Below are 26,970 nucleotides of genomic sequence, written 5' to 3'. Positions count from 1 at the left end.
GGCAGGCGTAACTTGCACGCACCAGGCCGGCTGCCAGCACGCCATGTTCTGGTCAGAGGGCTGGTCCGGAGGCCATGGCCATGCCCTCAGGCGGGAACCATGCCCGCGGCCCCGCCCCGGAAAGCCCCCACTGACGTGCCGGCCGCGACATTCCCCCCCCCCCGCCCTCCCCAGGAAAGCTCCAGGACTTGCGTGCACAGGCAGCCTATGCAACATAGACTCGGCACGCGTATCTTACACGCATACCCCCTTTGAAAATCTGCCCCTATTTGTATAAACTAATTTAAGAAGGGACATCCTAGAACTCTCTCTAGCTCATATCACCAAATAGGGGCAAGTAATAATCAGAACTAATTCAAGCCAATCGGATTGTTATCTCAATGATATTTTGACATGACTTAACATTTTAAAGAAGCTGCCTAAACAAATGTCCAATTAACCTTGACAAAACTTATAGCAAGCACTGATGCCAGGGAATACAAGACAGTAGACCTAGTAGGTCAGGGTAGATAAGAACATTTGGTGGCAGACCACAAGTCACTCAGTTATGCATTTATGGAAGATCATGTCTACAAAAATGTCCCACAGTGAAGCCACAAAGGACAATGCTGGGAAAGCAGAAAATGAGGAAAACAAGGTAATAAGAGGATTAGAGAGGTGCGGCTGAATCATTCTGCAATTTGCCGAATACAACCAGGTCATGGAGATTGAAGAAAGTGCCCAGCTTTCCTTCACACGTGGTCCGAGACATCTGATAAAAAAATTCCAGGAACATTGAGACAATAACTTCTAATTCCTATCCCTTGCATTCTGTTTTTCCATCCAGCATAGTAGCACAAAGTCATGTAATTTTTATATGATTTTTTAATAGCTGAATATATTTTCATATTTGTATAGGTTTTAGTGAGGGGAATGAGGACTTGGCTTGCATGCAGAGTAATTTCCAGCTGTTCCCTTCATAACAGCTCTCATATTTCAGTATTATTTGAGATGCTGCCTACTACCTGGGCTCAGCACACTTTGTTATTGATGAGTTGTCATGATTCTCCAGATAATTAAAGAAGCAAGTGCTATTGTTTCTGCGAATCACATTAGTACAGCAAAACGCCTCCAGAATTTATTCTAAAAAGATAAGAAAATTAAGAATGCAGTCTCCTCAGGAATGTTTGACATGGGGAATCAAACTTATGTTTTCTGCACAGCAGCATACAGCACTTACCATGGAACCATTACACCAGCCCAGATCCTAGAAATCTGACCCTGGAAGTCCCCTACCATCACCCAAAAGAAAAGAAGCATATTTTACTTAAAAATACACAATGAGAAATTAAAGCTGGCTATTACTATTAAAACCTGGAGATTCAGTCACAATCAGGCCGATAAAGTACAGTGCACTCCGGTTAGCCCAGGTTTGGACGCGCGTTTTCGACGAGCAAGCTTTACCCCTTATACAGTAAGGGGTAATAGCGCGTCGAAAATGCACGTCCAACCCCCCCGAAACTAATAGCGTCCGCAACATGCAAAAGCATGTTGATGGCCCTATTAGTTATTTCCGCGGGCCCTAATTTGCACAGGCCACCCTCCTGAATCACGCGCCCAGGAGAGTGGCCTGTGCGCGCGCCAGCTCTCCCGCATGTTTTTCTGTATCGGCCTGATAGAGGGCAATTTTCAAAGATTCTGCTGCAGTTAAAGTGGTGTTTTACCGGCAAAATTGGCCCTTTAGAAAACTGCATGTTGAGAGGCTGGTGACGTCACAGAACGAGATGGCAGCATAATTCTGAGCTACTGATTTCCCTGAGCCTTTGGTATTGGAATCACCTCACATCTTTTGCAATTAAAGTTGCTTTTGGCTAAAGTTCAAGAGATTAAGAGTATAAGATGGCTTTGAAGAAAAAAGGGCTCGATTTCAAACAATTTTCATACGTGAACATACCTTTGGAATCCAAGGGGCCTGGAGGAGTGGAGGAAGCTACAGATCTTGTTACTTCAGCTATGGAGGCCAACTTGGGCAGTGGAGTGCTGGTAGCGGTGATGAATGACTTGCCCTCACGAGAGGAGTTCTGGCAATGGTTTTGTGAATTGCACAAAGATATAAGAGATAATAAACTAGAACTCATCGGTATGATGGATGATTTGAGACAGTAGATTACTGTGATGTGCAATGGAAGACCAAGCTGATAAAGTAGGGAAATTACAAGTGCAATACAGCCAATTGCCGCTGGATAATATGGAGCTCAATGCTAAAATTGAAGATCTCCATTTTTGGGGGATTCCTGAGACTGATGATTACAATGATTGTATCACGGTGGTGCAGAAGATTTGTGGTTTCTTTTTGGGATTGAATAAAGAGACCTAATTGCCAACAGAAGAGTCAGTAGTAGAAATTGAAAGGGCTTGGTCCTAAGATATGGTCAAACCCTGGGATATCATAGCTTGCTTCCATTGGTTTTCTACCAAGGAGAGAGTGTTTACTGCGGTGAGAAAGCAATTTTCATGGCTTTGGTGTATGAAGATCTTTTGCCGGTTGCCATCCAGAAACATAGGGAATTCAGGGAGATAACAATGGCGCTTTGTAAAGAGGGAATCCGATATAGATGGCTCTTTCCTTTTGGTTTGGTGATAACTATCCAAGGTACAATTTCCGAAGTGAAAGCAGTCAAGGAAGCGGAGGTCATTTTGCAGGAAGCAGGATTTGTGGTCAAGAAAATAGTTACGCATAGAAATAATGCTGCAGTGTTGAGAGAGGATACCCTGGTGTTGGCAGAGAGTGGGGAAAGGAGGGCATAGGCTGCGGAGACAATTGGGAGACTTATTCCTCAAAAGACAGTGGCAAATGATAAAACTGAGTTCCACATAGTTTCTTTGGCTTATTGAGAGTGAAGGGAGTCTGGAATATGCTTAAATAATGAGTCACTAGTTGGCATAATAAGTTTGAATGTGTGATTGAATTTACTATAATGATATCTTTTCATGTAGTTCTGGGGATTTATGCTCAGGGGAAGCTCATAGTGACTTTTGTGAATATTTACACCTCTCAGGGCATTTGCTGGTCTGCTATGGGGTAAGAGCAGATGGTTCAGGGGGAGGGGAAGAGAATATTACTGTGCTATGGTGGGATATTTTGGATTGGGAGGGTTAAGAGGGAGGAAAATGTAGGTGTTGGAATTGGGTATAGTGATAAAGGACTTCAAAAAATTGTGAAATGGCTGATATAGAGTTGTGGGGAGATACCTGGGGATGGGGTGAAAAGTGCTCTAATTTGAATAGAATATGGCTAAATCTAGAATTATCCAAAATCACAAATAATGAAACCAGAGACATGCACTCCAAATAATCAGTATTCAATGCCAAAGGAGATGCAAAGAAACTTAATAGCTCCAAAAGTTTAAAGATTTTAAATAAAGATTTCTTTATTATTCAAAGCGGCAACTCCATTGCTCAACTGTCACACATGAACAGTTCTCTTTTAGGGTCCCCCGACACGGACCCGTGTTTCGCCCGAAGGCTGCGTCGGGAGGGATGGAATGCACTCTTTAAAACTTAAATGCAGCGTTACATTCATGAAGTTCCTTGCTTTGTCAACTTCATGAATGTAACGCTGCATTTAAGTTTTAAAGAGTGCATTCCATCCCTCCCGACGCAGCCTTCGGGCGAAACACGGGTCCGTGTCGGGGGACCCTAGAAGAGAACTGTTCATGTGTGACAATTGAGCAATGGAGTTGCCGCTTTGAATAATAAAGACATCTTTATTTAAAATCTTTAAACTTTTGGAGCTATTAAGTTTCTTTGCATCTCCTTTGGCATTAAAACTAGAATTATGTCACTGAATGTAAAGGGCTTAAATTTTCTCGTAAAAGACAACTTCTGAAATCTGAGATTCAGGATTTGGGGCCTTCCATTGTATTTCTACAGGAAACCCACCTTAAAAGACTGCATGAGTACCTTCTGGCCATGTCCAATTTCTCTCTTAGATTATTTGCTACAGCAACTAAGACTGAGAAATATATGGGAGTGGGAATTTTATTTAATATGGATTTCACATGTTAAATTAAGTTGAGTTATGAAGACCTTAAAGGAAGATTCCTTTTGGTGCAATTTGAGGTTGGAAGGGTAGTGTATTATTTGATAAGTGTGTATGTCCCTAATATGGAGCAGGGTTCCTTTTTTGCTGCTCTAGATGAGATTGTGACTTTGAAAGGGGAGGATCATTTAATAATTGCTGGGGATTTCAATTTGACTCTGTCATTGCAGCTGGATAATTCAGGAGGGAGTGGTTTGGGTAATAATAAGCACAGAGCTAAACAAACTATTGAAGAAATGGGATTTTATTTATGTCTGGAGGCATCACTCACCATCAGTAAGGAATTATTCCTTTTATTCAAACCCTACTCACATTTATTTTTTTTTTAGTAGAAAGGGCAGTGGATTAATCAGCTTTCTCAGACTGAAACTAGATTAATCACATTGTCTGATCATGACCCTATTTGATTAGATTTACAGTTCGAGAAACTGGACACTGGGTCAAGGTGTTTATTTATTTATTTATTTATTTTATTTATTTAAAACTTTTATATACCGACGTTCAAATGGATATCACATCGGTTTACATTATAACAGGGGTAACAATTAACATCAGTAGGAGGAAAATAATAGTTACATCTAACAAGGTAAATTCCAAGGAACGGGATGTCGAAAAGAGAAGCAGAGTTTAGTGAGGGATAGAGTTAACGTTAAGAGAGAAAGAAAGAAAGAAAGAAACTATATTACATTACTGCCACATTATAATACGGTACAGTAGTAGAGTATTATATAACATTATCTGAAGGTATATTACATTATGTTACATTGTAAATTACAGACTTTAATACAGAGCTATGTTGACCAGGGATGCTACGATTAGGTGAATGTCTGTTTGAACAACCAGGTCTTCAACTTTTTTTTGAAGGTTGTTGTGCTCTGCTCTAGACGTAAGTCAGGGGGCATTGAGTTCCATAGAGATGGTCCTGCTATGGAAAAGGCTCTCTCTCGGGTGGAGGCGAGCTGTGTTTGAAATGAAATGATATTTTATTGGCAGTTAAAACCTTTTGCTCTCAGGTAGCCTAAGATAACAGATTGTTTGAAAGCTGTCATCCGTGAGAAGCTGATATTCAGAGCAACCTTTAAAAAAGGAGAAAGTTTAAACAGAAGCTGCAAGATGAGCTAGCAGCTTTGGAAAATCTTCACAAATATACTTTATATCATTCTGTGTATGTCAAAGTGCAGAAGGTTAGAGATGCCTTATGTTCCTTAGAACTTGATAATATTACATTACAATTAAATTTGGTTAAACAAGAGTACTTTGAGTGGGGAAACAAAGCTGGTAGGCTTTTGGCTCGCAAGTTAAAAAAAAAACATATCTCAAAACCAAATTACTAAGATTAAAAGAATGGACAGCTCAATTCTGACCTCCTCTACTGACGTTAGGTAAAGATTTTTGCAATTCTATGGTGAGCTGTATGATAAAGATCTCTCTATAGTAGATAGATAGATCATTATTTATATTCTATTGATCTCCCGAGTATATCTGAAGAAGAAAAGCAATTTTTTGATAACGTCTTTTGAGCTTAAGCAGGTGACCAAAGAGCTTAAATTGAATAAGACCCCAGGACTAGATGGTTTTACGGCTAGGTTCTACAAAAGATTTTCATCTGAATTGATGTCTTCTTTATTAACAATGCTCAATTCTCTTAGAACAGGCAATTCCTTACTACCTAGGTCAAATATAGCAGATATTACTATCCTGGCCAAACCTGGACAAGACCTGACTTTATGCGGGTCATATAGGCCTATAACGTTGTTCAATGTGGATCTTATGATTTTAGCAAAACATTTGGCTAATTGTTTGAACAGGGTAATGGCTAGGCTGGTACATCTTGATCAGGCTGCTTTATCACTGGCAGAATGGTGGCAGATAATGTGTGCAAGATTGTTAATCTCACCTGGTGGGTATGGGAGGAGTGGATTCCTGCTCTTTTGCATTTGGTGGACTTTGAGAAGGCCTTTGACATGGTGCATTGGTCTTGTTTTGCACTATGGAAAAAATGAATTTTGGGTCTTTTTTCTAAGTTGGTTACGTCAGTTTTATAGTAATCCTAAAGCTTGTGTTAAGGTCAATGGTGGATATTCTGACCTTTTCTCAATACAGCGTGGAACTAGGCAGGGATGTCTGCTTTCCCCTCTGTTATTTGCTTTAATTCTGGAACCCCTGGCAATAAAAATTCACAATTCAGTTAATATTTCTGGGGTTTCGGTGGGTAATGTTTAATTAGAAAGTGTCTCTTTTTACAGATGACATTTTATTTACGTTAACGAAACCTATTCATTCGCTGGTAGGGGCAGTTCATGAAATGAGCCAGTTTAGTAAAGTTTCTGGATTCAAACTAAAACTGGATAAGTCGGAGCTGCTCGATCTTATTGTTATGGTAGATCAGCTTACTCAATTAAAAAACAATTTCCCCTTTAAGTGGACTAACAAGAAGATTAAATATCTGGGTATTCATGTTAGTAACTGTTTAGAAAACCTGTGTGAGTTGAACTATTCTCCATTGATAAAAGAATATCTTTCGTGATTTGGAGGAATGGACCAGGCTCTCTGTCTTGGTTGGGGAGGATAGTGACCATAAAAATGAACATTTTGCCCAGGATATGCTATTTTTTTTCAGTCTCTTCCAATACATATTACTACCGCTTTACTTAAGTGGCAAAAACATTTTTCATTTGGAAATGTCATCCTCCTAAGATTGCTAGAAGTGTAATGTTTCGGCCTAAATTGGGAGTCCCCCATCTTAGTGGGTATTGTGTAGCTGCCCAACTGCGAGCTATCTTAGACTGGAATAGAAAAGGTGAATAAACTGTGGGTGAAGCTGGAGCAGGCTCTGGTTATGATATGCCACTATGGGAATTGACCTGGCAACCTCGGTCAATTTGGAAACAGATTAAATCCTTGCCCCCCACCCATGGGTAACACTTTAAGGTTATGGAAGCAATGGCAACAAAACTTAGTGGGCAAGAGATGGTATTTTTTCAATTCGTCCATAAACTATAATAGTGACTTTCTGGCAGGCTTGAATCTACAATTTTTATTTTTTTTTAAGAGATTGGGTGGAGAAAGGAATTCTTAGACTGGGACAGTTATGGGGGGAGGGAAAATGTCTAACTTTTCAGGCATTAAATGAAAGATATAACTTAGGGAATAATGATATCTACAAATACCTTGCAATTCGGCATTTTATGAAAGCAGAGAGAAAAGGGGAGGATTTACTTTTAGGCAAAACACATTGAACATTTGTGTGACAGCAATTAGAAATAATAACCTTCCCAGGTTAAACATATATAAGACCCATATGAAGAATGGTTATCTTCGCATTAGTTTATTTATTTATTTATTTATTTATTTAAAAGTATTTATATACCGCTTTATAAAAAATAAATTTTTTGTCAAAACGGTTTACATTAATTAAAATAAAATTTTAAAAGAACAATCAAATTAAAATAAATTAAAATATACAAAAATTAGTCAATAGCTAGAAAAATTCTGGCTTGAAAATAAATCAAATTAATTACTCAAAAAAATAAAGATTTGTTGCCATAGGACTTGCTATTGCAGGAAAAGAGGGGAGGGGAAAAGGGGGGCATGAAAAAAATGGAGACGTAACTAATATAGAAGGAATGAAGAAGTGGTAAAGGGGATGGAAGGGGATGGGGGGGGAAGAGTGAAGTGAGAATGATGAATGTGGCAATGGGGTGAAATGAGTATTATATTTGGTCTTGAGTAAGTGTTTGAAATGCGAGTTGGAACAAATGAGTTTTAAGTGATTTTTTGAAATGAGAAGGATTTGAAATTGATCGGAGAGGGTTTGGGAGTGAATTCCAGAGGATAGGACCGGCTACCAAGAAAGCTCTCTTTCTGGTGACATCTAATCTGGCTTGTTTGGGTGAGGGAATATCTAGGAGATTTTGGGTAAGTGATCTTAAGTGTCTTGTAGGTTTGTAAATCCGTAATAATGAGCAGAGCCAGGTGGAAGTTGGCTTGTGAATTAAACCATGAATAGTGGAAAGAATTTTATATTTTTTTATCCTGAACTTTATGGGAAGCCAATGTAATGATTGTTCTAATTACATGATGGACTATGAATATAATACTTTTATGGGTGTTAAGGCATTGCCCTCTCTATCTTATCTTTATTTTCCCTATCTATGTACATTTGGGGATTGGCTTTTGGTGTATTACCAGGTATACAGAGGGTTTGGATGGCAATGGAGAATTTATTTTGGGGCAAGCTCTTTGTCACTACTACATCTGTTACTATATGATGGGGAATGGAAGGATGGGGGGAGGGATAATATAATATGGGGATGATGCAAGGAATGTGATATGTTATATTAGCACTCATTGACTTTGTAATTACAAATTTGATGCTCGACAGCTGTTTGCTTGGATTTATATTCTTTTTTTGTATTACAGTTTGGTATAATAAAATTACAATTTAAAAAAAAAAAGAAAACTGCATGTCTGATACGCAGGTAAAATTATACACATGCATACTGTATGTATGTATGTGGGCAAGGTGTTCCAGTGGGAGGGGCCGGGTGGGGTTGGGACTTGTGCACATACAATTTCATCTTTAAAAGCAGGAATGTAAATTATCTTGGTACAACTACAGGCACCAAATAGCGGCTGTAACCTATGTGTGTAGTTTTGCCAGGATAATTTCCAAAGAGGAAATAGGAATATAAAATCTGCTTTAAATATTGATGTAACTTATATGCGTATTTGCTGGCTAACTTATGTGCAAGTTACAAAACTGCCCCCAATGTGGGCAATAATCAAAGGCATTTCTACAGGTAAAACATTGCTTTTACCACAGAAATGGGCTCTAATTACTATATGAGGGGAAAAGTAAATACATATGTACTTTATTAGCTGCATACTGCGGAGGTGGCCCCGGAGGTGAGGGAGAGGCAGAGAATAGAATAACGCGGAAAATTTTGAACCCAAAACTTACAAGCAGTGAAAGCTGGTGCAAATCTTTGTGCATAATTTTATCTTGGATGCATTAGTGCAAGTACCCAAGGAGATTTCACCCAAGTTTGATCATCTGCCCCTATATAAGCAATTATTTGAGGAGCGATTATGTAGTAGCCTCTCCTTGACAATTCCAGTAAGTAATATTTGGCTCTTGCTTTTTATCCTTGTCCTTAACCACTTACTAAGCTCAGCATTCAGGCCATCAGATTCTTGCTGTTCCCAATATTTCTGTTTTGCCACCACGCCTTCATCACCCTTGTCACAGCTCCCTGCAATCAACTCCAGCTAGGCTTAAGGCTCCTGGCAGAAATTTCCCAGCCACCAGGCACCATTTCTTTGTTCTTAGCCAAATATATTCTATTAAAAGAAATCAATCATGACAAACAAAAAACAAAAGGCAGGAAATCCCCTATCACTGTCACAGTCTCAAGCAGACTGAATAATACATATTATGGCAGACAGAGCTGGAATCAGCTTGCAAGTTGGATTCATGACTCCAGGACCTGCAGTCTGGATCATCATCAATTCAGGGCACATCCTTATCCAGCAGCACTGTCAGCAATCAGCAAAAAGCAGCATTGGTATGAGAAGGTTGATCTCAAATAGGAGAGGCGCTGGCTGAGGGGAGAGGGCTCTCCACCAATCAAACCAGACCTTTCCCCAGGTCTCTAAGAGCTTTTGCAATCCAGTTGAAGTGAAAACAAGTCTTTCAGGCCGAAGAGACAAGAGGAAAGCAATTTTCAAAAGCCATTTAGCCAGGTAATTATCAGTTTAGCCGGTGAAAGGACGGTCTCAAGATTGCCTACCCTTATCCAGGGTAAAGGGTTCCACAATGCACACATGTTCATCATTATTAGGTGTGCCTGGGCAAGTGGTTAGATCAGGGATGGAAAATAATGCTCAATTTGTATTTCAAATCTGCGTGCATGATTTTTCACAGAAAAAAAAAAAAAAAGCACCCGGCAAATGCCTTTGTATCCATGGCTATCTTCTAAGTGAAAGTAAATATATGCTTTCACTTTGCAAGCTGGAGCAAAGATCACAGGGAATGCAAGCAGTAATGCAAGCATTTTGAAAGTCAGCCCCTGGAAGGGCGAAAAAAAAAAGTCTGTTTGCTTTTACACATTTCAACCGGGCCTTCCTCTGCCAAACCGCACAGTAAATTATTTAAGTAAACCAAAAACAAAACACAGTGCAAGGATGCACTGTTGGGACTTTTTTTCTTTTTTTTTTTTTTAATGCTAAACTTAAGAATCAAGTGAAAAATCTCACTTTGGTTTTTCTTTTCTTTTAAGTTTTTGCCTGTATTTATTTTTCTGCGGAATTATTTCCATTCCTGAAATTGCAGCAAGTTAAACGATTGGGCAAAAGATTTCAAAACTGCATAAGCCAACTGACTTGCAAGCTTGTTGCACTTTCTTGCCCAAAACTTAAATCTGGACCCGAATGATCCGTTATTAATGATATCAAAGTAGACTTAATAAGAAAACCACATTTACTGATGAAATTAAAAAAAAAAAAAAGAAAAACTCAAAGTATATTTTGCAAACTGTCTGATGCCAATGTGATCCTTCTGCAAATTATTTTCTACAATACTGAAGCAACTTTGCAAGCCTTACATTTCCATGCTAACTACTCTCCCCCCCCCAAAATACTACTCATTTTTAGATATCAATTGTATCTCTGGCAGTCTCAAAATTTTCCCAGGCACTGCCATGCTATGCTATCCCTTTTCTGCCCATGGATTTACTGCCAGCTTACTAGTTTTCTATGTCACACATGACCCTTCTAACACCTGCTAATTTTATACTTGCCTTTTCCCCAGATTCCTGTGGTAATGTAAGGCCTTTCCCCCTCAGACATTCAATGAGCTGTACCATGTCCTCTCCTCACACTACTCTCCTCACACTACTCACCTCTGCCAATGCTTCCAATAAGATGAGTGGAAACGTTCTTGTTGTGAATCCGACCAGACGTCTGATGCAGAATCACGTCACGAAGTTGTGCATCCCTGCCGAGGGAGAAGATGGGAAAAAGAAAGAGAAGGGGGGAAACACTGTATAAGATAGCAATGGTTCTTCATAAACTATTAAGTAACAATTCATCTCTCTGTATATGTGCGGATCTTTAATCCACTGTGAGCTTTGAGATCTGCTCAATGTGAATTACTTGAAGTGCCATCTTCACGTTTGTATGTCTAGGAACCGTGACACCCTTGGTTGTGTGGGGTCCCTGTGCCCCAAAAGATCACCAGGGATAGCCTGTGGGCAGGGCACTTGCCCAGAAGCAAACCAGAACCCAGCGGGCATATGGGAGAATCAGTGAAGGAGCATGTGCGCAGATGCAGGCAGGTCTGAGCAGTGCTTGGCAGGACCCTCCGAGTGGCCACAGGGTTAACCCTCACTTGGTGTTAGGGTAGCACTGAGGCATTATGTGACAAAGTACATTATTTTCCTCTGCCAATCTAGACAAAGCCCTGGGGAAGCCTCTTTGAAATGCAGCTAAAAGTACACACACTGCGAGACACCGCATGTGCTTTTAGTCACGAGGAGGAAGGGAAATTTTCAAGTGGCCAATTTATGCAGATAAAACAAGTTTTACCCATGTAAACAACTTTGAATATTGTCCTGTCCAACAGCTTAAAGGAGGCAATAGGAGATAAGCATTATGGCTTTGGAAATAGTATCTGTTTAAAAAAAATCATTGTCTTTTAAATTGTCTTTTTACTTGGAATTGTCAATGATTCTAACACTGGAAACATAACTTCTGATGTTGCTGCAGGAACAAAGGTCCTTAAACAGAGTTGCAGCTGATTGCTTGCATTAGAAGCAAAGCTTTTCCTATCTCAGAAAACAAAAAGAAAATTATTACTTACCTGCTAATTTTCGTTCCTGTAGTACCATGGATCAGTCCAGACCGTGGGTTATGTCCCCAATCCAGCAGATGGAGTCAGCCAAAACTTTGAGGGGGCGTCACCATAAGTAGAACTACCCCCTCTGCAGGAGTTCAGTATCGAGTATATCAAAGCCCGAGTAGAAAAACCCGAACCCCCTCATTGAATCAAGTTTATAGAAAAGTGGCAACAACCAGCCATGTAACTGTAATAACAGACTAACAGTGGGCGTCCTACAACGGGTAGGAGGCAACAAGGACAACACGTCAACTTGTGAGGCACTGAGGCTGGGACAACAGTGAAAAATGGACAAGTGGTGAAGTACAGAAACCCTTACCGTTCCCACGAGCAAGATGAAGCAGGAGTAGAAAACCCAAAAGCGGTGGGCGTCTGGACTGATCCATGGTACTACAGGAACGAAAATTAGCAGGTAAGTAATAATTTTCTTTTCCCTGTACGTACCTGGATCAGTCCAGACCGTGGGATGTACCCAAGCTTCCCTAAATCGGGTGGGGTCCTGCGAGGCCTGCTCGGAGAACCTGTTCACCAAAATGTCCCGTGACTGAAGAGGCGAGGTGTAGGCGGTAATGCCTCGCGAACGTGTGCAACGACTTCCAGGTAGCCGCCCGACAGATCTCCTGGGATGAGACCGAGCGCGCCTCCGCCCAGGAGGCCGCCTGAGACCTTGTAGAATGCGCTACAATGCCAGGCGGAGGCGTCCGCCCCGCCCCAACATAGGAAGCGGCAATACCCGCCTTCAGCCATCTCGCAATGGTTGTCTTGGAGGCCTGGGAGCCTTTCTTCGGACCGGACCAAAGGACAAATAGATGGTCGGAAGTCCGGAACTCGTTGGTAGCCTCCAGGTATAGACGCAGTGTGCGTTGAACATCCAAGAGTCGGAGAGACTTCGGCTCGGAGGCGGAAAAGGACGGCAACTCCACCGTCTGGTTCACATGAAAAGCAGAGACCACCTTCGGTAGGAAGGAAGGGACGGTGCGGATCGAGACTCCCGAGTCGGAGAACCGGAGGTAGGGTTCCCTGCACGATAGCGCTTGTAACTCTGATATACGCCGAGCGGAGCAGATTGCCACCAGAAATACCGCCTTGAAGGTGAGATCCTTGAGTGTCGCGGTGCGCAAAGGTTCGAACGGAGGCCCCGACAGGGCTCGCAGCACCAGGTTGAGACTCCAGGAGGGACAAGGATCCCGTAGCGGAGGCCGGAGGTGCTTGACACCCTTGAGGAACCGAGCAATGTCCGCGTGCTGCAAGAGAGAGCCCCCATCACGCAACAACGAACCAAGAGCGGCAACTTGGACTCTCACCGAGTTGTAGGCTAGTCCCTTGTCCACCCCGTCTTGCAGGAACTGAAGGATCTGAGGGACCGAAGCCGTTGTGGGGCTAGTGTCCTGGCTGGCACACCACCGCTCGAACACCTTCCAGACGCGAACGTAGGCCACCGACGTGGACGTCTTGCGCGCCCGCAGCAGCGTTGATATTACCGCCTCCGGGTACCCCCTGCGCCGGAGGCGTCGCCTCTCAAAAGCCAGGCCGCAAGACAGAAGAGTTCTGCCTGCTCGAAAAATACCGGGCCCTGGTGTAGGAGGAAGGGGAGGTGCCCCAGCCTGATCGGGCCGTCGACCACCAGCTGCAGCAGGTCCGCGAACCAGGGTCGCCTGGGCCATTCCGGGGCGACGAAGATCACCGTCCCCGAATGTCCTTCTATTCTGCGGAGCATCCGGCCGACTAGGGGCCACGGTGGAAAAGCGTAGAGCAGCAGATGTGCTGGCCATGGAAGTGCCAGGGCGTCCACCCCCTCGGCACCGCGCTCTCTTCGCCGGCTGAAGAAGCGGGGAGCTTTGGCGTTTAGAGCGGATGCCATCAGGTCTAGGTGGTTTATCATTGTTTATCATTGTTTATCATTGTTATGTCCCCAATCCAGCAGATGGAGTCAGCCAAAACTTTGAGGGGGCGTCACCATAAGTAGAACTACCCCCTCTGCAGGAGTTCAGTATCGAGTATATCAAAGCCCGAGTAGAAAAACCCGAACCCCCTCATTGAATCAAGTTTATAGAAAAGTGGCAACAACCAGCCATGTAACTGTAATAACAGACTAACAGTGGGCGTCCTACAACGGGTAGGAGGCAACAAGGACAACACGTCAACTTGTGAGGCACTGAGGCTGGGACAACAGTGAAAAATGGACAAGTGGTGAAGTACAGAAACCCTTACCGTTCCCACGAGCAAGATGAAGCAGGAGTAGAAAACCCAAAAGCGGTGGGCGTCTGGACTGATCCATGGTACTACAGGAACGAAAATTAGCAGGTAAGTAATAATTTTCTTTTCCCTGTACGTACCTGGATCAGTCCAGACCGTGGGATGTACCCAAGCTTCCCTAAATCGGGTGGGGTCCTGCGAGGCCTGCTCGGAGAACCTGTTCACCAAAATGTGAAATGTGAAAAGGTTATGTTTATCAATGTGAAATGAGAAAAAGCCTGCCTGCCTGCCTTTCCGAGCCGCCCACGAGGCGCTCAAGATGGCCGCTGGCAATGTGGCAAGCGCGGAGAGGCCGGTGCTGTCGGCCTCCGCGAGGTAGCAGGGGAGTTTGGGGAGCTGAAAAGTAAAGGCAACACCAACTTACCCCGTCTGTAGAGAAAACAAGGAAGACACAAACAGAAGGTAAGCCACGCCTCCCCAAAGTTGAACCCCTCAATTAATTAATTAACTCAATCAGAGTCTTCTTTTTTTTTTTTTTTTTTTTTTTTTTTTTTTTGTAAACAAACTTGATTCAAACCAGATTCAAAAGAGATAGGCAATAGCCCAAGAAAGGGCAGCCAAAGACAAAGTTAAAAGCTTATGCTGAATTGGGAGCACTCCAAATTCCCTACTCGCATCTGCTGGAGTCAGAAGATACTGAACTCCTGCAGAGGGGGTAGTTCTACTTATGGTGACGCCCCCTCAAAGTTTTGGCTGACTCCATCTGCTGGATTGGGGACATAACCCACGGTCTGGACTGATCCAGGTACGTACAGGGAAGGACTGTGTTTTAAACTTGGTGCAGTCCCAAAAAAATCACCAAAGTCTTTATGCAGATGATCTACAATGAATATTTTCAGCAATTTTCTTTAACACAAAATCTGTGGTAGCTCTCCCTCGCAAACTAAGAATCCAGGAACCAATGACTTAGCATGGGTGGGCCATGGCCCACCCACTTTGAGCTCAGGCCACCCATTTAGTTTGAGCTCAGGCAACAGCGCTGCCCAGCAGCAGAGAAAAGAGGTTCTGTCACAGGGCCCACAAAAAACAGTCCCGGTGCTGCCAAATGTGCACAGCCAGAGAGGGGAGGCGGCCTGGGAGGCCGCCAATGGACCCTTTTCCCACAGGCAAACGAAGAGGGGAGGTGGCCCACAAAGCTTCTGCTGGGTGTGTGTATGTGTGTGTGTGAATGGGAGCCTGTCTGGGTGTGTGTGTGAGAATGGGAGCCTGTCTGGGTGTGTATATGTGAATGGGAGCCTATCTGGGTGTGTATATGTGAATGGGAGCCTGTCTGGGTGTGTATATGAGAGAGACAGAGAGAGACACACACACAGAACATGTGGGTGTGAACCTGTGTGTAAGAGAGAGCGTGTTTGAAAGACAGCATGGTTGGAATTACACCCTGTGTGTGTGTGTGTGTGTGTGTGTGTGTGTGTGTGTGTGTGAGAGAGAGAGAGGGAGCGTACGTGTATGCAAATGAGAGCATGCATATTAGAGCACACATGAGTGGGAGACTCTGTCTGCATATGAGAGAGAGCATGTCAGAGCTTGTGTGTTTGTGTGGAAATGTGAACCTGTGTGTGAAACAATGGAAGAGTGAGCTTGTGTGTCTGAAGGGGAATAGTATCCTACGTGCGAAAGACAGCATGTGAGTGCAAGAGCCTGTGTGTGTGTGGGGGGGGGGGGGTGGAGAACCTGCATGTGAGAGAGCGCATATAAGAATGGGAGCCTGAGTGAGAGTGGTGGGAGTAGGAGCCTGTGACTATGTCAGAGAGAGCATGCAAAAGCGGGAGCTTATGTGAAAGAAAGCAAATGTATGAGACAGTGCATGTGAGAATGTGTGTGTGTGTATGAAGCAGGAAGGAAAGAAGACAAGAGGCGAGAGAAGAAACAGAAAGAATAAGAGATCCTGAAAAAGAATTAGGAAAAGACGGACAAGGGGGAACAAAGACTGGGACCAACCGATTAGGAAAATAAGATCACACAAGAAAAAAAAAAAAAAAATATATATATTTTGACTTTCAGTGATTGAAATATGCCATCTTTGGGCATGCATTTCTTCGATGCTTGTATTTTACTGTTTCTTCAGTATTCCAGTGTTTACAGAGATTCGTTTCTCAGGCTTTCCATTTCAGTTTTGTCTGCATGTTTCTTTCTAATTTGTACTCCCTTATTTTGTATTGTTATATATGTGTGTGACAAAGGTGCAGTATTCTGGCGAGTGTGTAGTTTCTCTGTAAGGATTTGTAGCAGTTCAGCTTGTTCTGTTTGCCCATTAGGTGGTACATTACTGTTCTAGGGCTTGGTGTAATGCTTTCCTTTACTGCCTTTTTGTAGAGAAGGTTGCTGCTGTTTGAGTCCTGAGAGTTACTGCTCTAATGGTATAGTATGGCAAGATGCTAGGCATTTTTTGGTTTCTTTTTTTTGTAGGGACATATCTTACTTCACTAAATGTTTGGCATTGGAGGGATTTTGTTTTATTGTCACTAAGGTGGCACCAAAATTTGAATATATATTTTTTGCATGTCTTATTTCTGTTCTTGATCTGTTGCAAATCTTACATTCTTTTGAGATTATGATTATTGCTGTTTTATTGTAGATATGATATTCTATGCTTTTTTGGAAAGAGGATTCATAAAATACATGGATATTTGATTGGATCTGATGTTTCTGTTAAGTGTTTTTTGTTTACTTTCTACATGATGTGCATTTATAAACTGCAATAAATATAAAATAAATTAATACAGATTAATAGGGCATTTTTAATTAATAATAGAATTAAAATATTTTAAAGCATCACTCATGAAACTACTTAGAAATTGTCAGGTACACTCTAAGGCGTTATTTATCAATAAAAGTGGGGCCTAGACCTGTATGTCAACTGCCCAACCCATGTTAACCTTGCGACCCCCCAAAAAATGTATTTCTGGCTATGCAACTGCCAACAACAGGGTCTTTTCTGTGAGAGACTGCACTGTTGTCACCTGATAGAAAAACCTGCAGTAGTCTAACAGCAGAACTGCTACTGGAAAAGTGAAGTAACCCTGACACCATGTGGTAGGACTAGGTAGGACACTGCTTGCTGAAAAAAAAAAAAAAAAAAGGGCAAAAGGGGCTGATGCAATAAAGTACACCCAGCCTAGGGGCGTTTTGGTTATGCTAGACTACCATCTGATTAGTAAGGAGATTAGTGTGCCCTAACAAATGCATAACCGATAGTGGCCATCATATGTAAAATCCATGTACATAAGGACATTAGCTATTACCTCCCGATGCAGGAAAGAACTGGGTGCCCAAAACACACTTTTTAAAGCGTGGAATTTAACGCCAGCCCTGGAGGTGGAGTAAAATCAACTCGCAGTCAAGGTCTCATGAGAAATTAAAAAAAAAAATAATAATCTGGTCCTCTGTGTTACAATAAGTATGTCTTTCTCCTTAGTATGGTTTTGACATTTTAATTTACTGCTTGCAGTGGAGAAAAGTAAAATGTGCATTTTGACTTGATCAGAAGAAAACCACTTTACTTTATGGCCACACTATTTAGACGTCAGTAGCAAGGGGTGCCTAATTAAACACACTTCGGCAATGTCAGCAAAATAATAAAATCAAAACAGCAGTCTGCTGGTGTTCTTTGTAACGCACCTCACTGCCATCAACATTTGTTGGACCCTTAAATCCCGAGTCAGAATTTGCAACATCCTCCGAACAAACTGTCATTCTAGGTAATGCTGAGAGAGCAAAAATTTTCCGGTCACAATCCCAAAACCTTATTTTGAAGCATGATACTTATCATCAAAGAAGGCGTCAAAGTCCCAAATCATGCTTCAAATTAAGGTTTTGGGATTGTGACCGGAAAATTTTTGCTCTATCTCAGCATTACCTAGAATGACAATTTGTTTGTTCGGAGGATCTAAATTTCGTCAGCATATTGGTTTTTATTGAAAATATACAAAAATATGAACAAAAATAGACAAAATATAAAAGTTATTTAAATAAAAGTAAAGTGACCCGATATCGCAAACGAGTCTTTTGCAAATTCTGACTCGGGATTTAAGGGTCCAACAAATGTTGATGGCAGTGAGGTGCGTTACAAAGAACACCAGCAGACTGCTTTTGATTTTGTTTACAAATTAGTGTGCTGGAATACACAATTGGTGTTTGATGGGTTTGTTTTGTGATTGATTAGCAAAATATAAAAACACCCACTCGTACTGAGCACCCATTGCAAGTGGGCACCCAATGCAATTAACTATTGAGTGCTACGGATGCACAATTCTCCCTTAGTGCACCCTTTTTAATACTTCCTCATTTAAATACTGCATCGGGAGCCCAGGCGATGTGGCTGTGTGTGTGTTGAGAAAACGGGCGCTCAATACTAGTGCCCACTTTGAGTGCGTGTTTTACTACATCTGCTCCAAAAGAAGGAAGGTAAGGAAGATGATTTTATTTTTACTTACAAATTCTCATTCTTAAGCAATTCATTACATTATTTGATGAAAAACAGGATTTCCCCCTTGTCAGGTTTCTAACATGCCTAGGTATGCAACCAGAAAATAAAGTTTTTCAGAACAATAATACTGTTTGCTTTAGCACTGTAGCTCCTAGTAGTTGCAGCAACTCCATTCTTCTGGATTCAGAAAACACATCATCTTTTGCAGAATTCCAAGTTTATGGCCCCATACAAACACGACAACATGCAACATGATTCCCTTTCTGATGCAACATTTTGTACAGCAGCACACTGAACTACGCTCACACCTGAAAGAGATCAATCTCAATCAAGACTTCAGAAGAACAATCTTACTTTCTAGAAATAAGAAAGTTACTGATGGTTATACAGCATAGAAGATTTCTGGAAAATTGATAGCAAATTGATCAGTGCACTGAAATGTCTTCATTAAAAAGAAAGAGAAGGCTTCACTCATCTCTCATGGATAGCAAACCTACCTTCCTGCTATATTCCTGGGAAAATTAATTGGTGATAAAGAATGATCTTCCCATTATCATAGTAGGTGAATCAGATTCCACTGCTGGCAAGCCCAGGGCCGTGACTTTGTGACTGTGCTCAATGAAGGATTCTCCTACGTCAAGTCTCTGGCCACACCCCCTCCTCGCTGATGTCATCTAAGGGGGTCTTATAGGTGACCCCTGCAGTGGAGAGAGAAGGAGACGCTGCTCCCACTTGACACTGCATCACACTTACTACAGATCCGTAGCTGAGCCTCAGGATTAAGCCTATATTGCATCTGACTCAATCCATCTGCCCAGCTACTGCTTTTCCTGCTGCTCATGCTGGACTGCTGATGTCATTCAAGGGAACCTTTTCAGTGACCCTTGCTGTTGGGGTGTGTTGCTCCCAGTAGGGCCACCCCTTTGGAATCTGAGGGGGGTCAACCCCTTTGGGACCGGAGGCTTTTGTATGTATATGGGATGTTGGGCAAGCTTTAGACAGTACGAGGGTAAAAGTTAATTAGTTATGTGAAAATGTTTAGGTGGACTCTGACTTTATTCCTTCCTCGTTAGCAGGAGGTGGATTGAACCATGGTTCCAGATCATTGTATTTGCTGTATTTTTAGAGTTTAATTATTATGCACTTGTTTTATTGTTATACTATTATGATGTATTTGATTATCACATTTTACTATTTGATGTAAACTACTTTGAGTTAAATTTGTTTTGAGGAAGGTAATATAAATATATAAAACTAACACAACTTAAGGGCAGGCCAGGCTTCCCAAAAGGTTTGAGGACAGAGGAAGGGAGCATCTATTCAGCTCAAAGAGAAACTAATATTAAATAGCTTGAGCACACATTGCAGGAGAATGTGTAAATGTTACGGCTTTTACTGCCTTCCCCCACCAGCACCACCAGCTAGACTGTACTTACTTGTGAGTAATAGTAAGGCACAGTGGACCAAGAGCTTTTCATCCAAAGCATTCAGCTAAAAGAATAATTTTCCCTTCTGCACAACAAAAATAAACTCTTCCCAAAATCCTCCCATTTCCAGTTGTGTAAAATTCTTAGTAATACTTTTTTTTCAATAGCTTTTTATAGAACCTCTTACTCAAGGCAACATGCCTGGGTTGAGACGTGTCCTCACCAGCCAGGAGTGAAGTCTCCTTTGGGACCTACCCTTAGTGCTGTTCCTTTGAACAGCAAGGATCACAGCAGAAGCGGCAGCTGCTGTCTTCCCTCCTCAGGATCAAATGCATCAGGCTCCATTTTTTTTTAACATTTTCCGAGAGGCTTTTGCTTCTGAGTGGTCCATGGTAATATAGCCTCCTGAGACTCCAGCACTGTTAAACGCAGCAGTGCTGCCAAAGGTAATAGCAAGCTTCATAACATAGTAATAATGGCAGAAAAAGACTAAATGGTCCATCCAGTCTGCCCAGCAAGTTTCTTAAAGAAGTAACTGCAGCTCTGTGCAGACTGTCACATGGTTCTGTTAAGGGTAGTAACTGCTGCTCCACGCAGGTTACCCTCAAGCCTTATATTGAGGATAGTAATACTACTAGCAACATTTTTTCAGGGTGCGCAGACAATGCTGCTTGAACGTGCTTTGCTTTCGGACTGTAGAAGCAGTCCTGTACTTTATCCCGAATGCCTGTGTATCAGTACTCCGAACCGTAAAGGTTAGGGCCCATGTTGGCTGTCATCTGAATCCAAATCCTCTTTCACCCCCACCCGTTGAAGTAGAGAGCGATGTTGCAATAGTGTCAAAATCATGAAAGCTAATTGGTTTAACAGTAGTAACTGCCACGCCATGCAGGTTACCCCCATGCACCCTTTCCTTCATTTCCATGCTCTAGCCTTTAGGGATCCAAAGTGTTTACTGTTTTTGTCCTCACCACCTCTTCTTGAAAGGTATTCCAGGTATCCGCCACCTCTCCATGAAGAAATATTTCCTGATGTTGGTGTTGAGTCATCCCCTTGGAGTTTCATTTTGTGACCCCTAGTTCTACTGTATGCCTTCCAATGGAAAAGGTTCAAAGTTCGTCCATCACTAAAACCTTTCAGGTACCTGAAGGTCTGTATAACATCTCCCCCTGCATCTCCTCTCTTCCAGGGTATACATATTCAGATCCTTCAGCCTCTCCTCATAAGTTTCCTGATACAGACCCCACATCATTTTGGTCACCCTTCTCTGGACCGCTTCCGCCTGTCTCTATCGTTTTTGAGACACGGTCTCCAGAGTCAAACACAGTACTTCAGGTGAGGCCTCACCAAAAACTTCTACATAGGCAGTATCACCTCCCTTTGGGGTAGATTTTCAAAGGGATACGCGCGTACCCCCCGAAAACCTACCCCAAACCCCCCCTGCGCGCCGCCGAGCCTATTTTGCATAGGCTCGGCGGCGCGCGCAAGCCCCGGGACGCGCGTAAGTCCCGGGGCTTACATGGAGAGGCGTGCCGAGGGCATGGCGGTCGTGACGCGGCGTTCGAGGGCATGGCGCGGGTGACGCCACGGGCATGGTTTCAGCCCGGGGGTGTGGCCGTGCCCTCCGGAACAGCCCCCGGGTCGGGTGATGGCGCACAGATTTACGTCTGCCTCCAGCAGGTGTAAATCCGGCAATAAAGGTGGGGGGAGGAGAAGGTGAGGGGAGGGCGAAAGAAAGTTCCCTCTGAGGCCGCTCCGATTTTGGAGCGGCCTCGGAGGGAACGGAGGCAGGCTGCGCGGCTCGGCGCGCGCAGGCTGCCCAAAATTGGCAGCCTTGCGCGCGCCGATCCCGGATTTTAATGGATACGCGCGGATCTATTGAAATCCCGCGTACTCTTGTTCGCACCTGGTGCGCGAACAAAAGTACGCGCTCGCACAAAATTAAAAAATCTACCCCTTTTTTTTTTTTGACAGGTTATTCTCTCTTTGCAGCCCAACATTCTTCTGGCTTTAGCTACTGCTGCTTTCAGATCACCAGACACTATCACTGCAAGGTCCCTTTCCCAGTCTGGGCCTATTAGACTTTCATCCCCCCCAATCACATAACTGCTTGTAAATGTTTATGTGGCATAGTTTTGAGACAGTGAATAATCAGAGCAAAGTCATTTCTCTGTTATTGGTAATAAAGTTACAGTTTTAATAATAGGCTATGTTATCTCTCTTATATATTCTTCAAAGAACAGACCGTCTCACCTGCTGGCTGCTGACAGGTCTCCCCCTTCTGCAAGGCACTGCTGACTCTGTTTCCAGCTGTTCAGCAGGATGGCGTAAGCACAGCCAGGCTGGGATACCATCAGCTCAGGAGTTCCATCAGGACCCGGGTTGACGGACAAGCTGTCTACCTGTTTAAGCCCAAGACACCAAAAGCGAGAAAACTGCTAGATTTACCTAACTTAGGAAAGAGTAGCCCAAAAGGTACACAAGTGACAGCAAGTAATTAAAAATCTACTCCACCTCAACTTGCTCAACAAATATGAAGTTCTTTCACAATGCTAATTGTAGCAAGGTACGTGCTTCATGAAATTGGTGTAGACAAAAATTATTCAGTCCAATTTATTCTAAAGATTTAAAACCTTCCTTGTCTTTGGCATAAAAGCCCACTGCCAAGCAATGGAACTTTTGGCTCCTGCTCCCAAACCTTGCTTTAAGATAAGCTTCAGTGTACAGGTTGACATACTAGTGTGGTGTAACGTATGGCCATGTACAGCAGTACCAATAAAATGATATTTCAAGTATTTCATTGACATCTGCCTTTATTCCAATTGCTGTTAGATTCTTTTTTGATCTAACACTGTTCTGAATGCCTCCTCAGACACTTACATTTTAAGGAATGAGAAATAACTACTTACTTGATTATTTCCTTTTCCTTAAGTTGGGATAGATGGATTCGGGACCAGTGGGTTATGCACCTCTACCAGCAGATGGAGGCAGAGCAAACTGACATCACAGTATATACAGTCCTGCAGTGTCATCAGCCTGCCAGTATTCTCTTCAAAAGCAACTGTGGACAGACTAGCAAAAAACTTGATTAAAAAACAGCAACCATTTCTGTACTTAAACAAGAAACACTAAACTAAGGCAAGAACATATGCATACTAGTCTAGGAACTGGATGAACACTTACCAGTAATCCCTTGGAACACATAGGCACACAGAAGGGCCATCGCACAATCATTTGGCAGCCCAGGGTGGGAAGCTGAATCCATCTATCCACCTTAAGAAAAAGGAAATTATCAGGTAAGTAGTAATTTCTCATTTCCTAGCATGTGGATAGATGGATTCAGGATCAGTGGGATGTACCCAAACTACTCCCAAATATAGTGGGAGGCTGCCTGCAAACGATTCAACACCACATGTACAAAGGCTGCTTCCTCCTGGGCCTGCACAGCCAGACGATAATATCTAGAAAAGGTGTGTAAGGAAGACCATGTCGCAGATCGGCAAATGTCGACAGGAGACAGCAATCTCACCTCCGCCCATGACACTGCCTGAGCCCTAACCTGAGTAGGCAACGGCTTTTCAGCATCCACATATGTGGCAAAGACCACTTCCTTAATTCAGTGAGCTATTGTAGCCCGCAAAGCTGGTTCGCTCTGTTTTCCTCCACCAAGACAGACAAACAGGCAATCCGTCTTTCAGAAAGGTTTAGAAACCTCCAGCTTCTTCACGACATGTCTCCTGACATAATGGACGCAACAGGCAATATTCTTCTGCATCTCTTTCCTTATCCAAGGACGGCAAGGAAATGAACTGATTCAAATGAAAATCTGAGACAGCCTTAGGCATGAAAAAAGGAACAGTATGCAGTTGTATTGCTCCTGAAGTCACCTGAAGAAATAGCTCCCGGCAAAACAAGGCCTGCAACTCGGAAATTGACGCACGGAACAAATCACCACCAGAAACACTGTTTTCAAGGTCAATCACCACAAGGAAAGACTATGCAGTGGTCAAAACATAGGGCCCAGCAAGAAATCCAACACCAGGTTAAGACTCCACAAAGGAACCAGTAACCACAAAGGATGACATAGATGTTTCACTCCCTTCAAGAAATGGGGCACATCAGAATGAGGTGATAAGGATTCACCATTCACCTGACCCCTAAAGCAGGTAAGAGCCGCTACCTACACCTTCAAGGAATTAAGGGCCAACCCTTTAACTCATCCTGCAAAAATTCCAAAATGAGCAGGATCTTAACTGAAGAGGAAGAACCCCTCGATCCTCACACCAAACCTCAAACATTCGCCAAACCCGCACATAGGCTAAGGAAGTGGAGAACATTCGAGCTTGTAGCAAAGTGGCAATCACTGCAGAAGAATATCCACACTTCAAAAAGCAAGCCCTCTCAAGGGCCACAGCATTAAGACAAAACAGAGTCGTATTTTTGTGAAGGACAGGCCCCTGCTGCAATAGATTCCTGTGTGGTGGAAGACGAAGGGGGAGTCTCTACCAGGAGTCTTTGCATATCCTCATACCATGGTCTTCTGGGCCAATCCGGTGCAACCAGGAGCATCATCCCCCCTGTGGCCTTCGATCCTTCTAATCTGCTCAACATGGGCCACAAAGGAAAGGCATACAGCAGCTTATCTTCTGGCCAGACCTGCATGAGAGCATTGATACCCAAGACTTCGGATCTCTCCTGTGACTGAAGAATCGAGGAAACCTTTGCACTGCGAGAAGTCACCAGCAGATCTAGAAATAGAAGGCTGCACTGAACCACTATCAGCTGGAATGCTTTGCCCAACAATACCCATTTCTCCTGGGTCCACATTCTCCCTGCTGAGAAAGTCTGTTCTTATGTTGTCTTTTCCTGCAATGTGTGATGCAGAAATCACCCGAAGATGCATTTCCCCCAATTCCAAAAGTTGGTCTATCTCCTGAAATACCTGCTGGCTCTTGGTTCCTCCCTGCTGATTGATGTAAACCACAGTTGTTGCATTGTCAGACATTAATTGGACCACACGACCCTGCAGCCTGCTGCTGAACTGCAAGCATGCCAACCGGACCACCTGGGCTTCCAGCCGATTGATTTTCCAGAGAGACTCCTCTGTATTCAAGCACCTTTGCGCTATTGGTTCCTGACAGTGAGCTCCCCAACCCTGGAGACTTGCATCTGTAGTGAGTACCAACCAGTCTGAAAATGTCAGGGAAATTCTGTTTCTCAGTTGATCTGCTTGCAAACGCCACTGGAGGTGAGAGCATACTTCCATCGGCAGGTGGAGTCAAATCACATAGTCCTGGGACCACGAGTTCCAATAAAACAGCAGGGCGTGCTGAAAAAGGGACACATATGTACCCTTACCCACGGCACCACTTCCAGGGTTGCCATTTTCAACCCAAGAACCTGTAGAAAGGATCACACTGTCAGGTTTATAGTACTCACCAAGAGATGCACCTGAGACACCAACCTTCGAATATGAGCTTCTGGCAGAAAAACTTTGCCTTTCATCTTATTGAATCGCACAGCCTCGAACAGATCCAGGGAAGTCAGGAATTCCCCCGACTGCACAACTATTATCACTGAGCGCAATGTTTCCATGTGAAAATGACTCACCCGCAAATGACGGTTGACCCCTTTGAGATCCAGGCTGGGACTAAAGGAGTCCTCCTTCTTTGGCACAATGAAATAAATAGAATATAGACCCGTATTTTCTTGAAATGTGGGTACTGGAACCACAGCCCTCAGACCTAGGTGCCTTGACGGTATACACTCTACTGCCTGATTCTTCTGCGGGAAGTGGCAGGGAGACACCATGAACACGTCCCAAGGCACACTGTGAAATTCCAGCGTATATCCTTCTCGTATCATTTCCAGGACCCACTGATCCGATGTTATCTCGACCCACCTCTATTAAGAGAGAGAGGGATCCCTCTATTTCCTGTTTCTCGGGGTGGGTCGGCAGGTTGCACTACCCAAGCCCCCACCTCTTCTGAGCTGTCTGGAATGAAAGGACTGAGATCTGCCAAAAGGCCGAGTCCTCTAAAAGATCATCCTCTGTAGGGATGAAAGTGCTTGAAACCTCTGAGACAACCCCTCATACCAAAGGAGAGTGGCAACTGCTTATCTTTTGGCAACTGAGGAACCGGAGATTCGCCCCATTTACTGGCCAGTTTCTCCAACTCGCTCCCAATCAAGAGTGAGCCTTTAAAAGGCAAATTTCGTAAGATTAAGGTTCAGACCAAATCGCAACCTGCATCTGCTAAAAAGGTGGCAGTGGATTCCATAACTGCCCTGGAAGACACTCCAGAATCATCAACTTCCTGAGAGAGAAGCAAACCAGAGCGAGCCACCAGGGACCAACAGGAAGCTATTTGCAAAGTTATTGCCTCTAGTTCACATGCTTGCTTAAGGATGGCCTCAATTCTCCTATCATGCACATCCTTCAAGGCAGCTCCTCTCTCCACAGGGATAGTCATCCGTTTAGACACAGCACAGACAAGCGCATTCACTTATGGAAAATGCACACGCTCTCTCGCCACTGGATCCAGGGGGTACAGGCCTTCCAAGGTCTGACCCCCTTTAAAAATATGCCTCCAGGGCGGGCCATTCAAGATCAATCAATTCTTGAATGGCCTCCATAATTGGGAAAAAAAAAGAGGCTTTACGCAAAGACACCAAAATGGGATTTTTCTTTGGCTCAGACATGGAATCTGCTCCAGAACTCCCAGTTTTGGCAATTCATCTCTACGAAAGAACCGCTACATAATCCCATACGGATCTAGTCCCGGAGGAATTTTCCCATCCTCCAGAGAGTCAGGATCTGCCTCACCATCAGTGCCATCCAGATTCCTGTCAGGAACACCTGCAGCTCGAGGAGTACGTC

At 43.3% G+C, this 26,970-nt stretch overlaps 1 protein-coding gene across 2 annotated transcripts in view; it reads right to left on the bottom strand.

Annotated features, from left to right (window-relative positions):
* The window catches only part of ITFG2 (integrin alpha FG-GAP repeat containing 2), a 121,720-nt gene that overhangs the window by 37,247 nt on the left and 57,503 nt on the right, over window positions 1–26,970 (bottom strand). For both annotated transcript variants that reach the window (XM_029599955.1, XM_029599956.1), the window contains exons 6-7: window positions 22,344–22,492; window positions 10,984–11,078 (exon numbers count right to left, since the gene is read on the bottom strand). In XM_029599955.1, coding sequence (XP_029455815.1) covers window positions 10,984–11,078; window positions 22,344–22,492 — 244 coding nt within the window. The remainder of the gene's footprint in view (window positions 1–10,983; window positions 11,079–22,343; window positions 22,493–26,970) is intronic.

This window comes from Rhinatrema bivittatum, chromosome 4, assembly GCF_901001135.1.
Source record: "Rhinatrema bivittatum chromosome 4, aRhiBiv1.1, whole genome shotgun sequence".
In the NCBI taxonomy this organism is placed as follows: Eukaryota; Metazoa; Chordata; class Amphibia; order Gymnophiona; family Rhinatrematidae; genus Rhinatrema; species Rhinatrema bivittatum.
The sequence above is the reverse complement of the archived record's forward strand: the minus strand, read 5'-3'. Positions and strand labels throughout refer to the sequence as shown.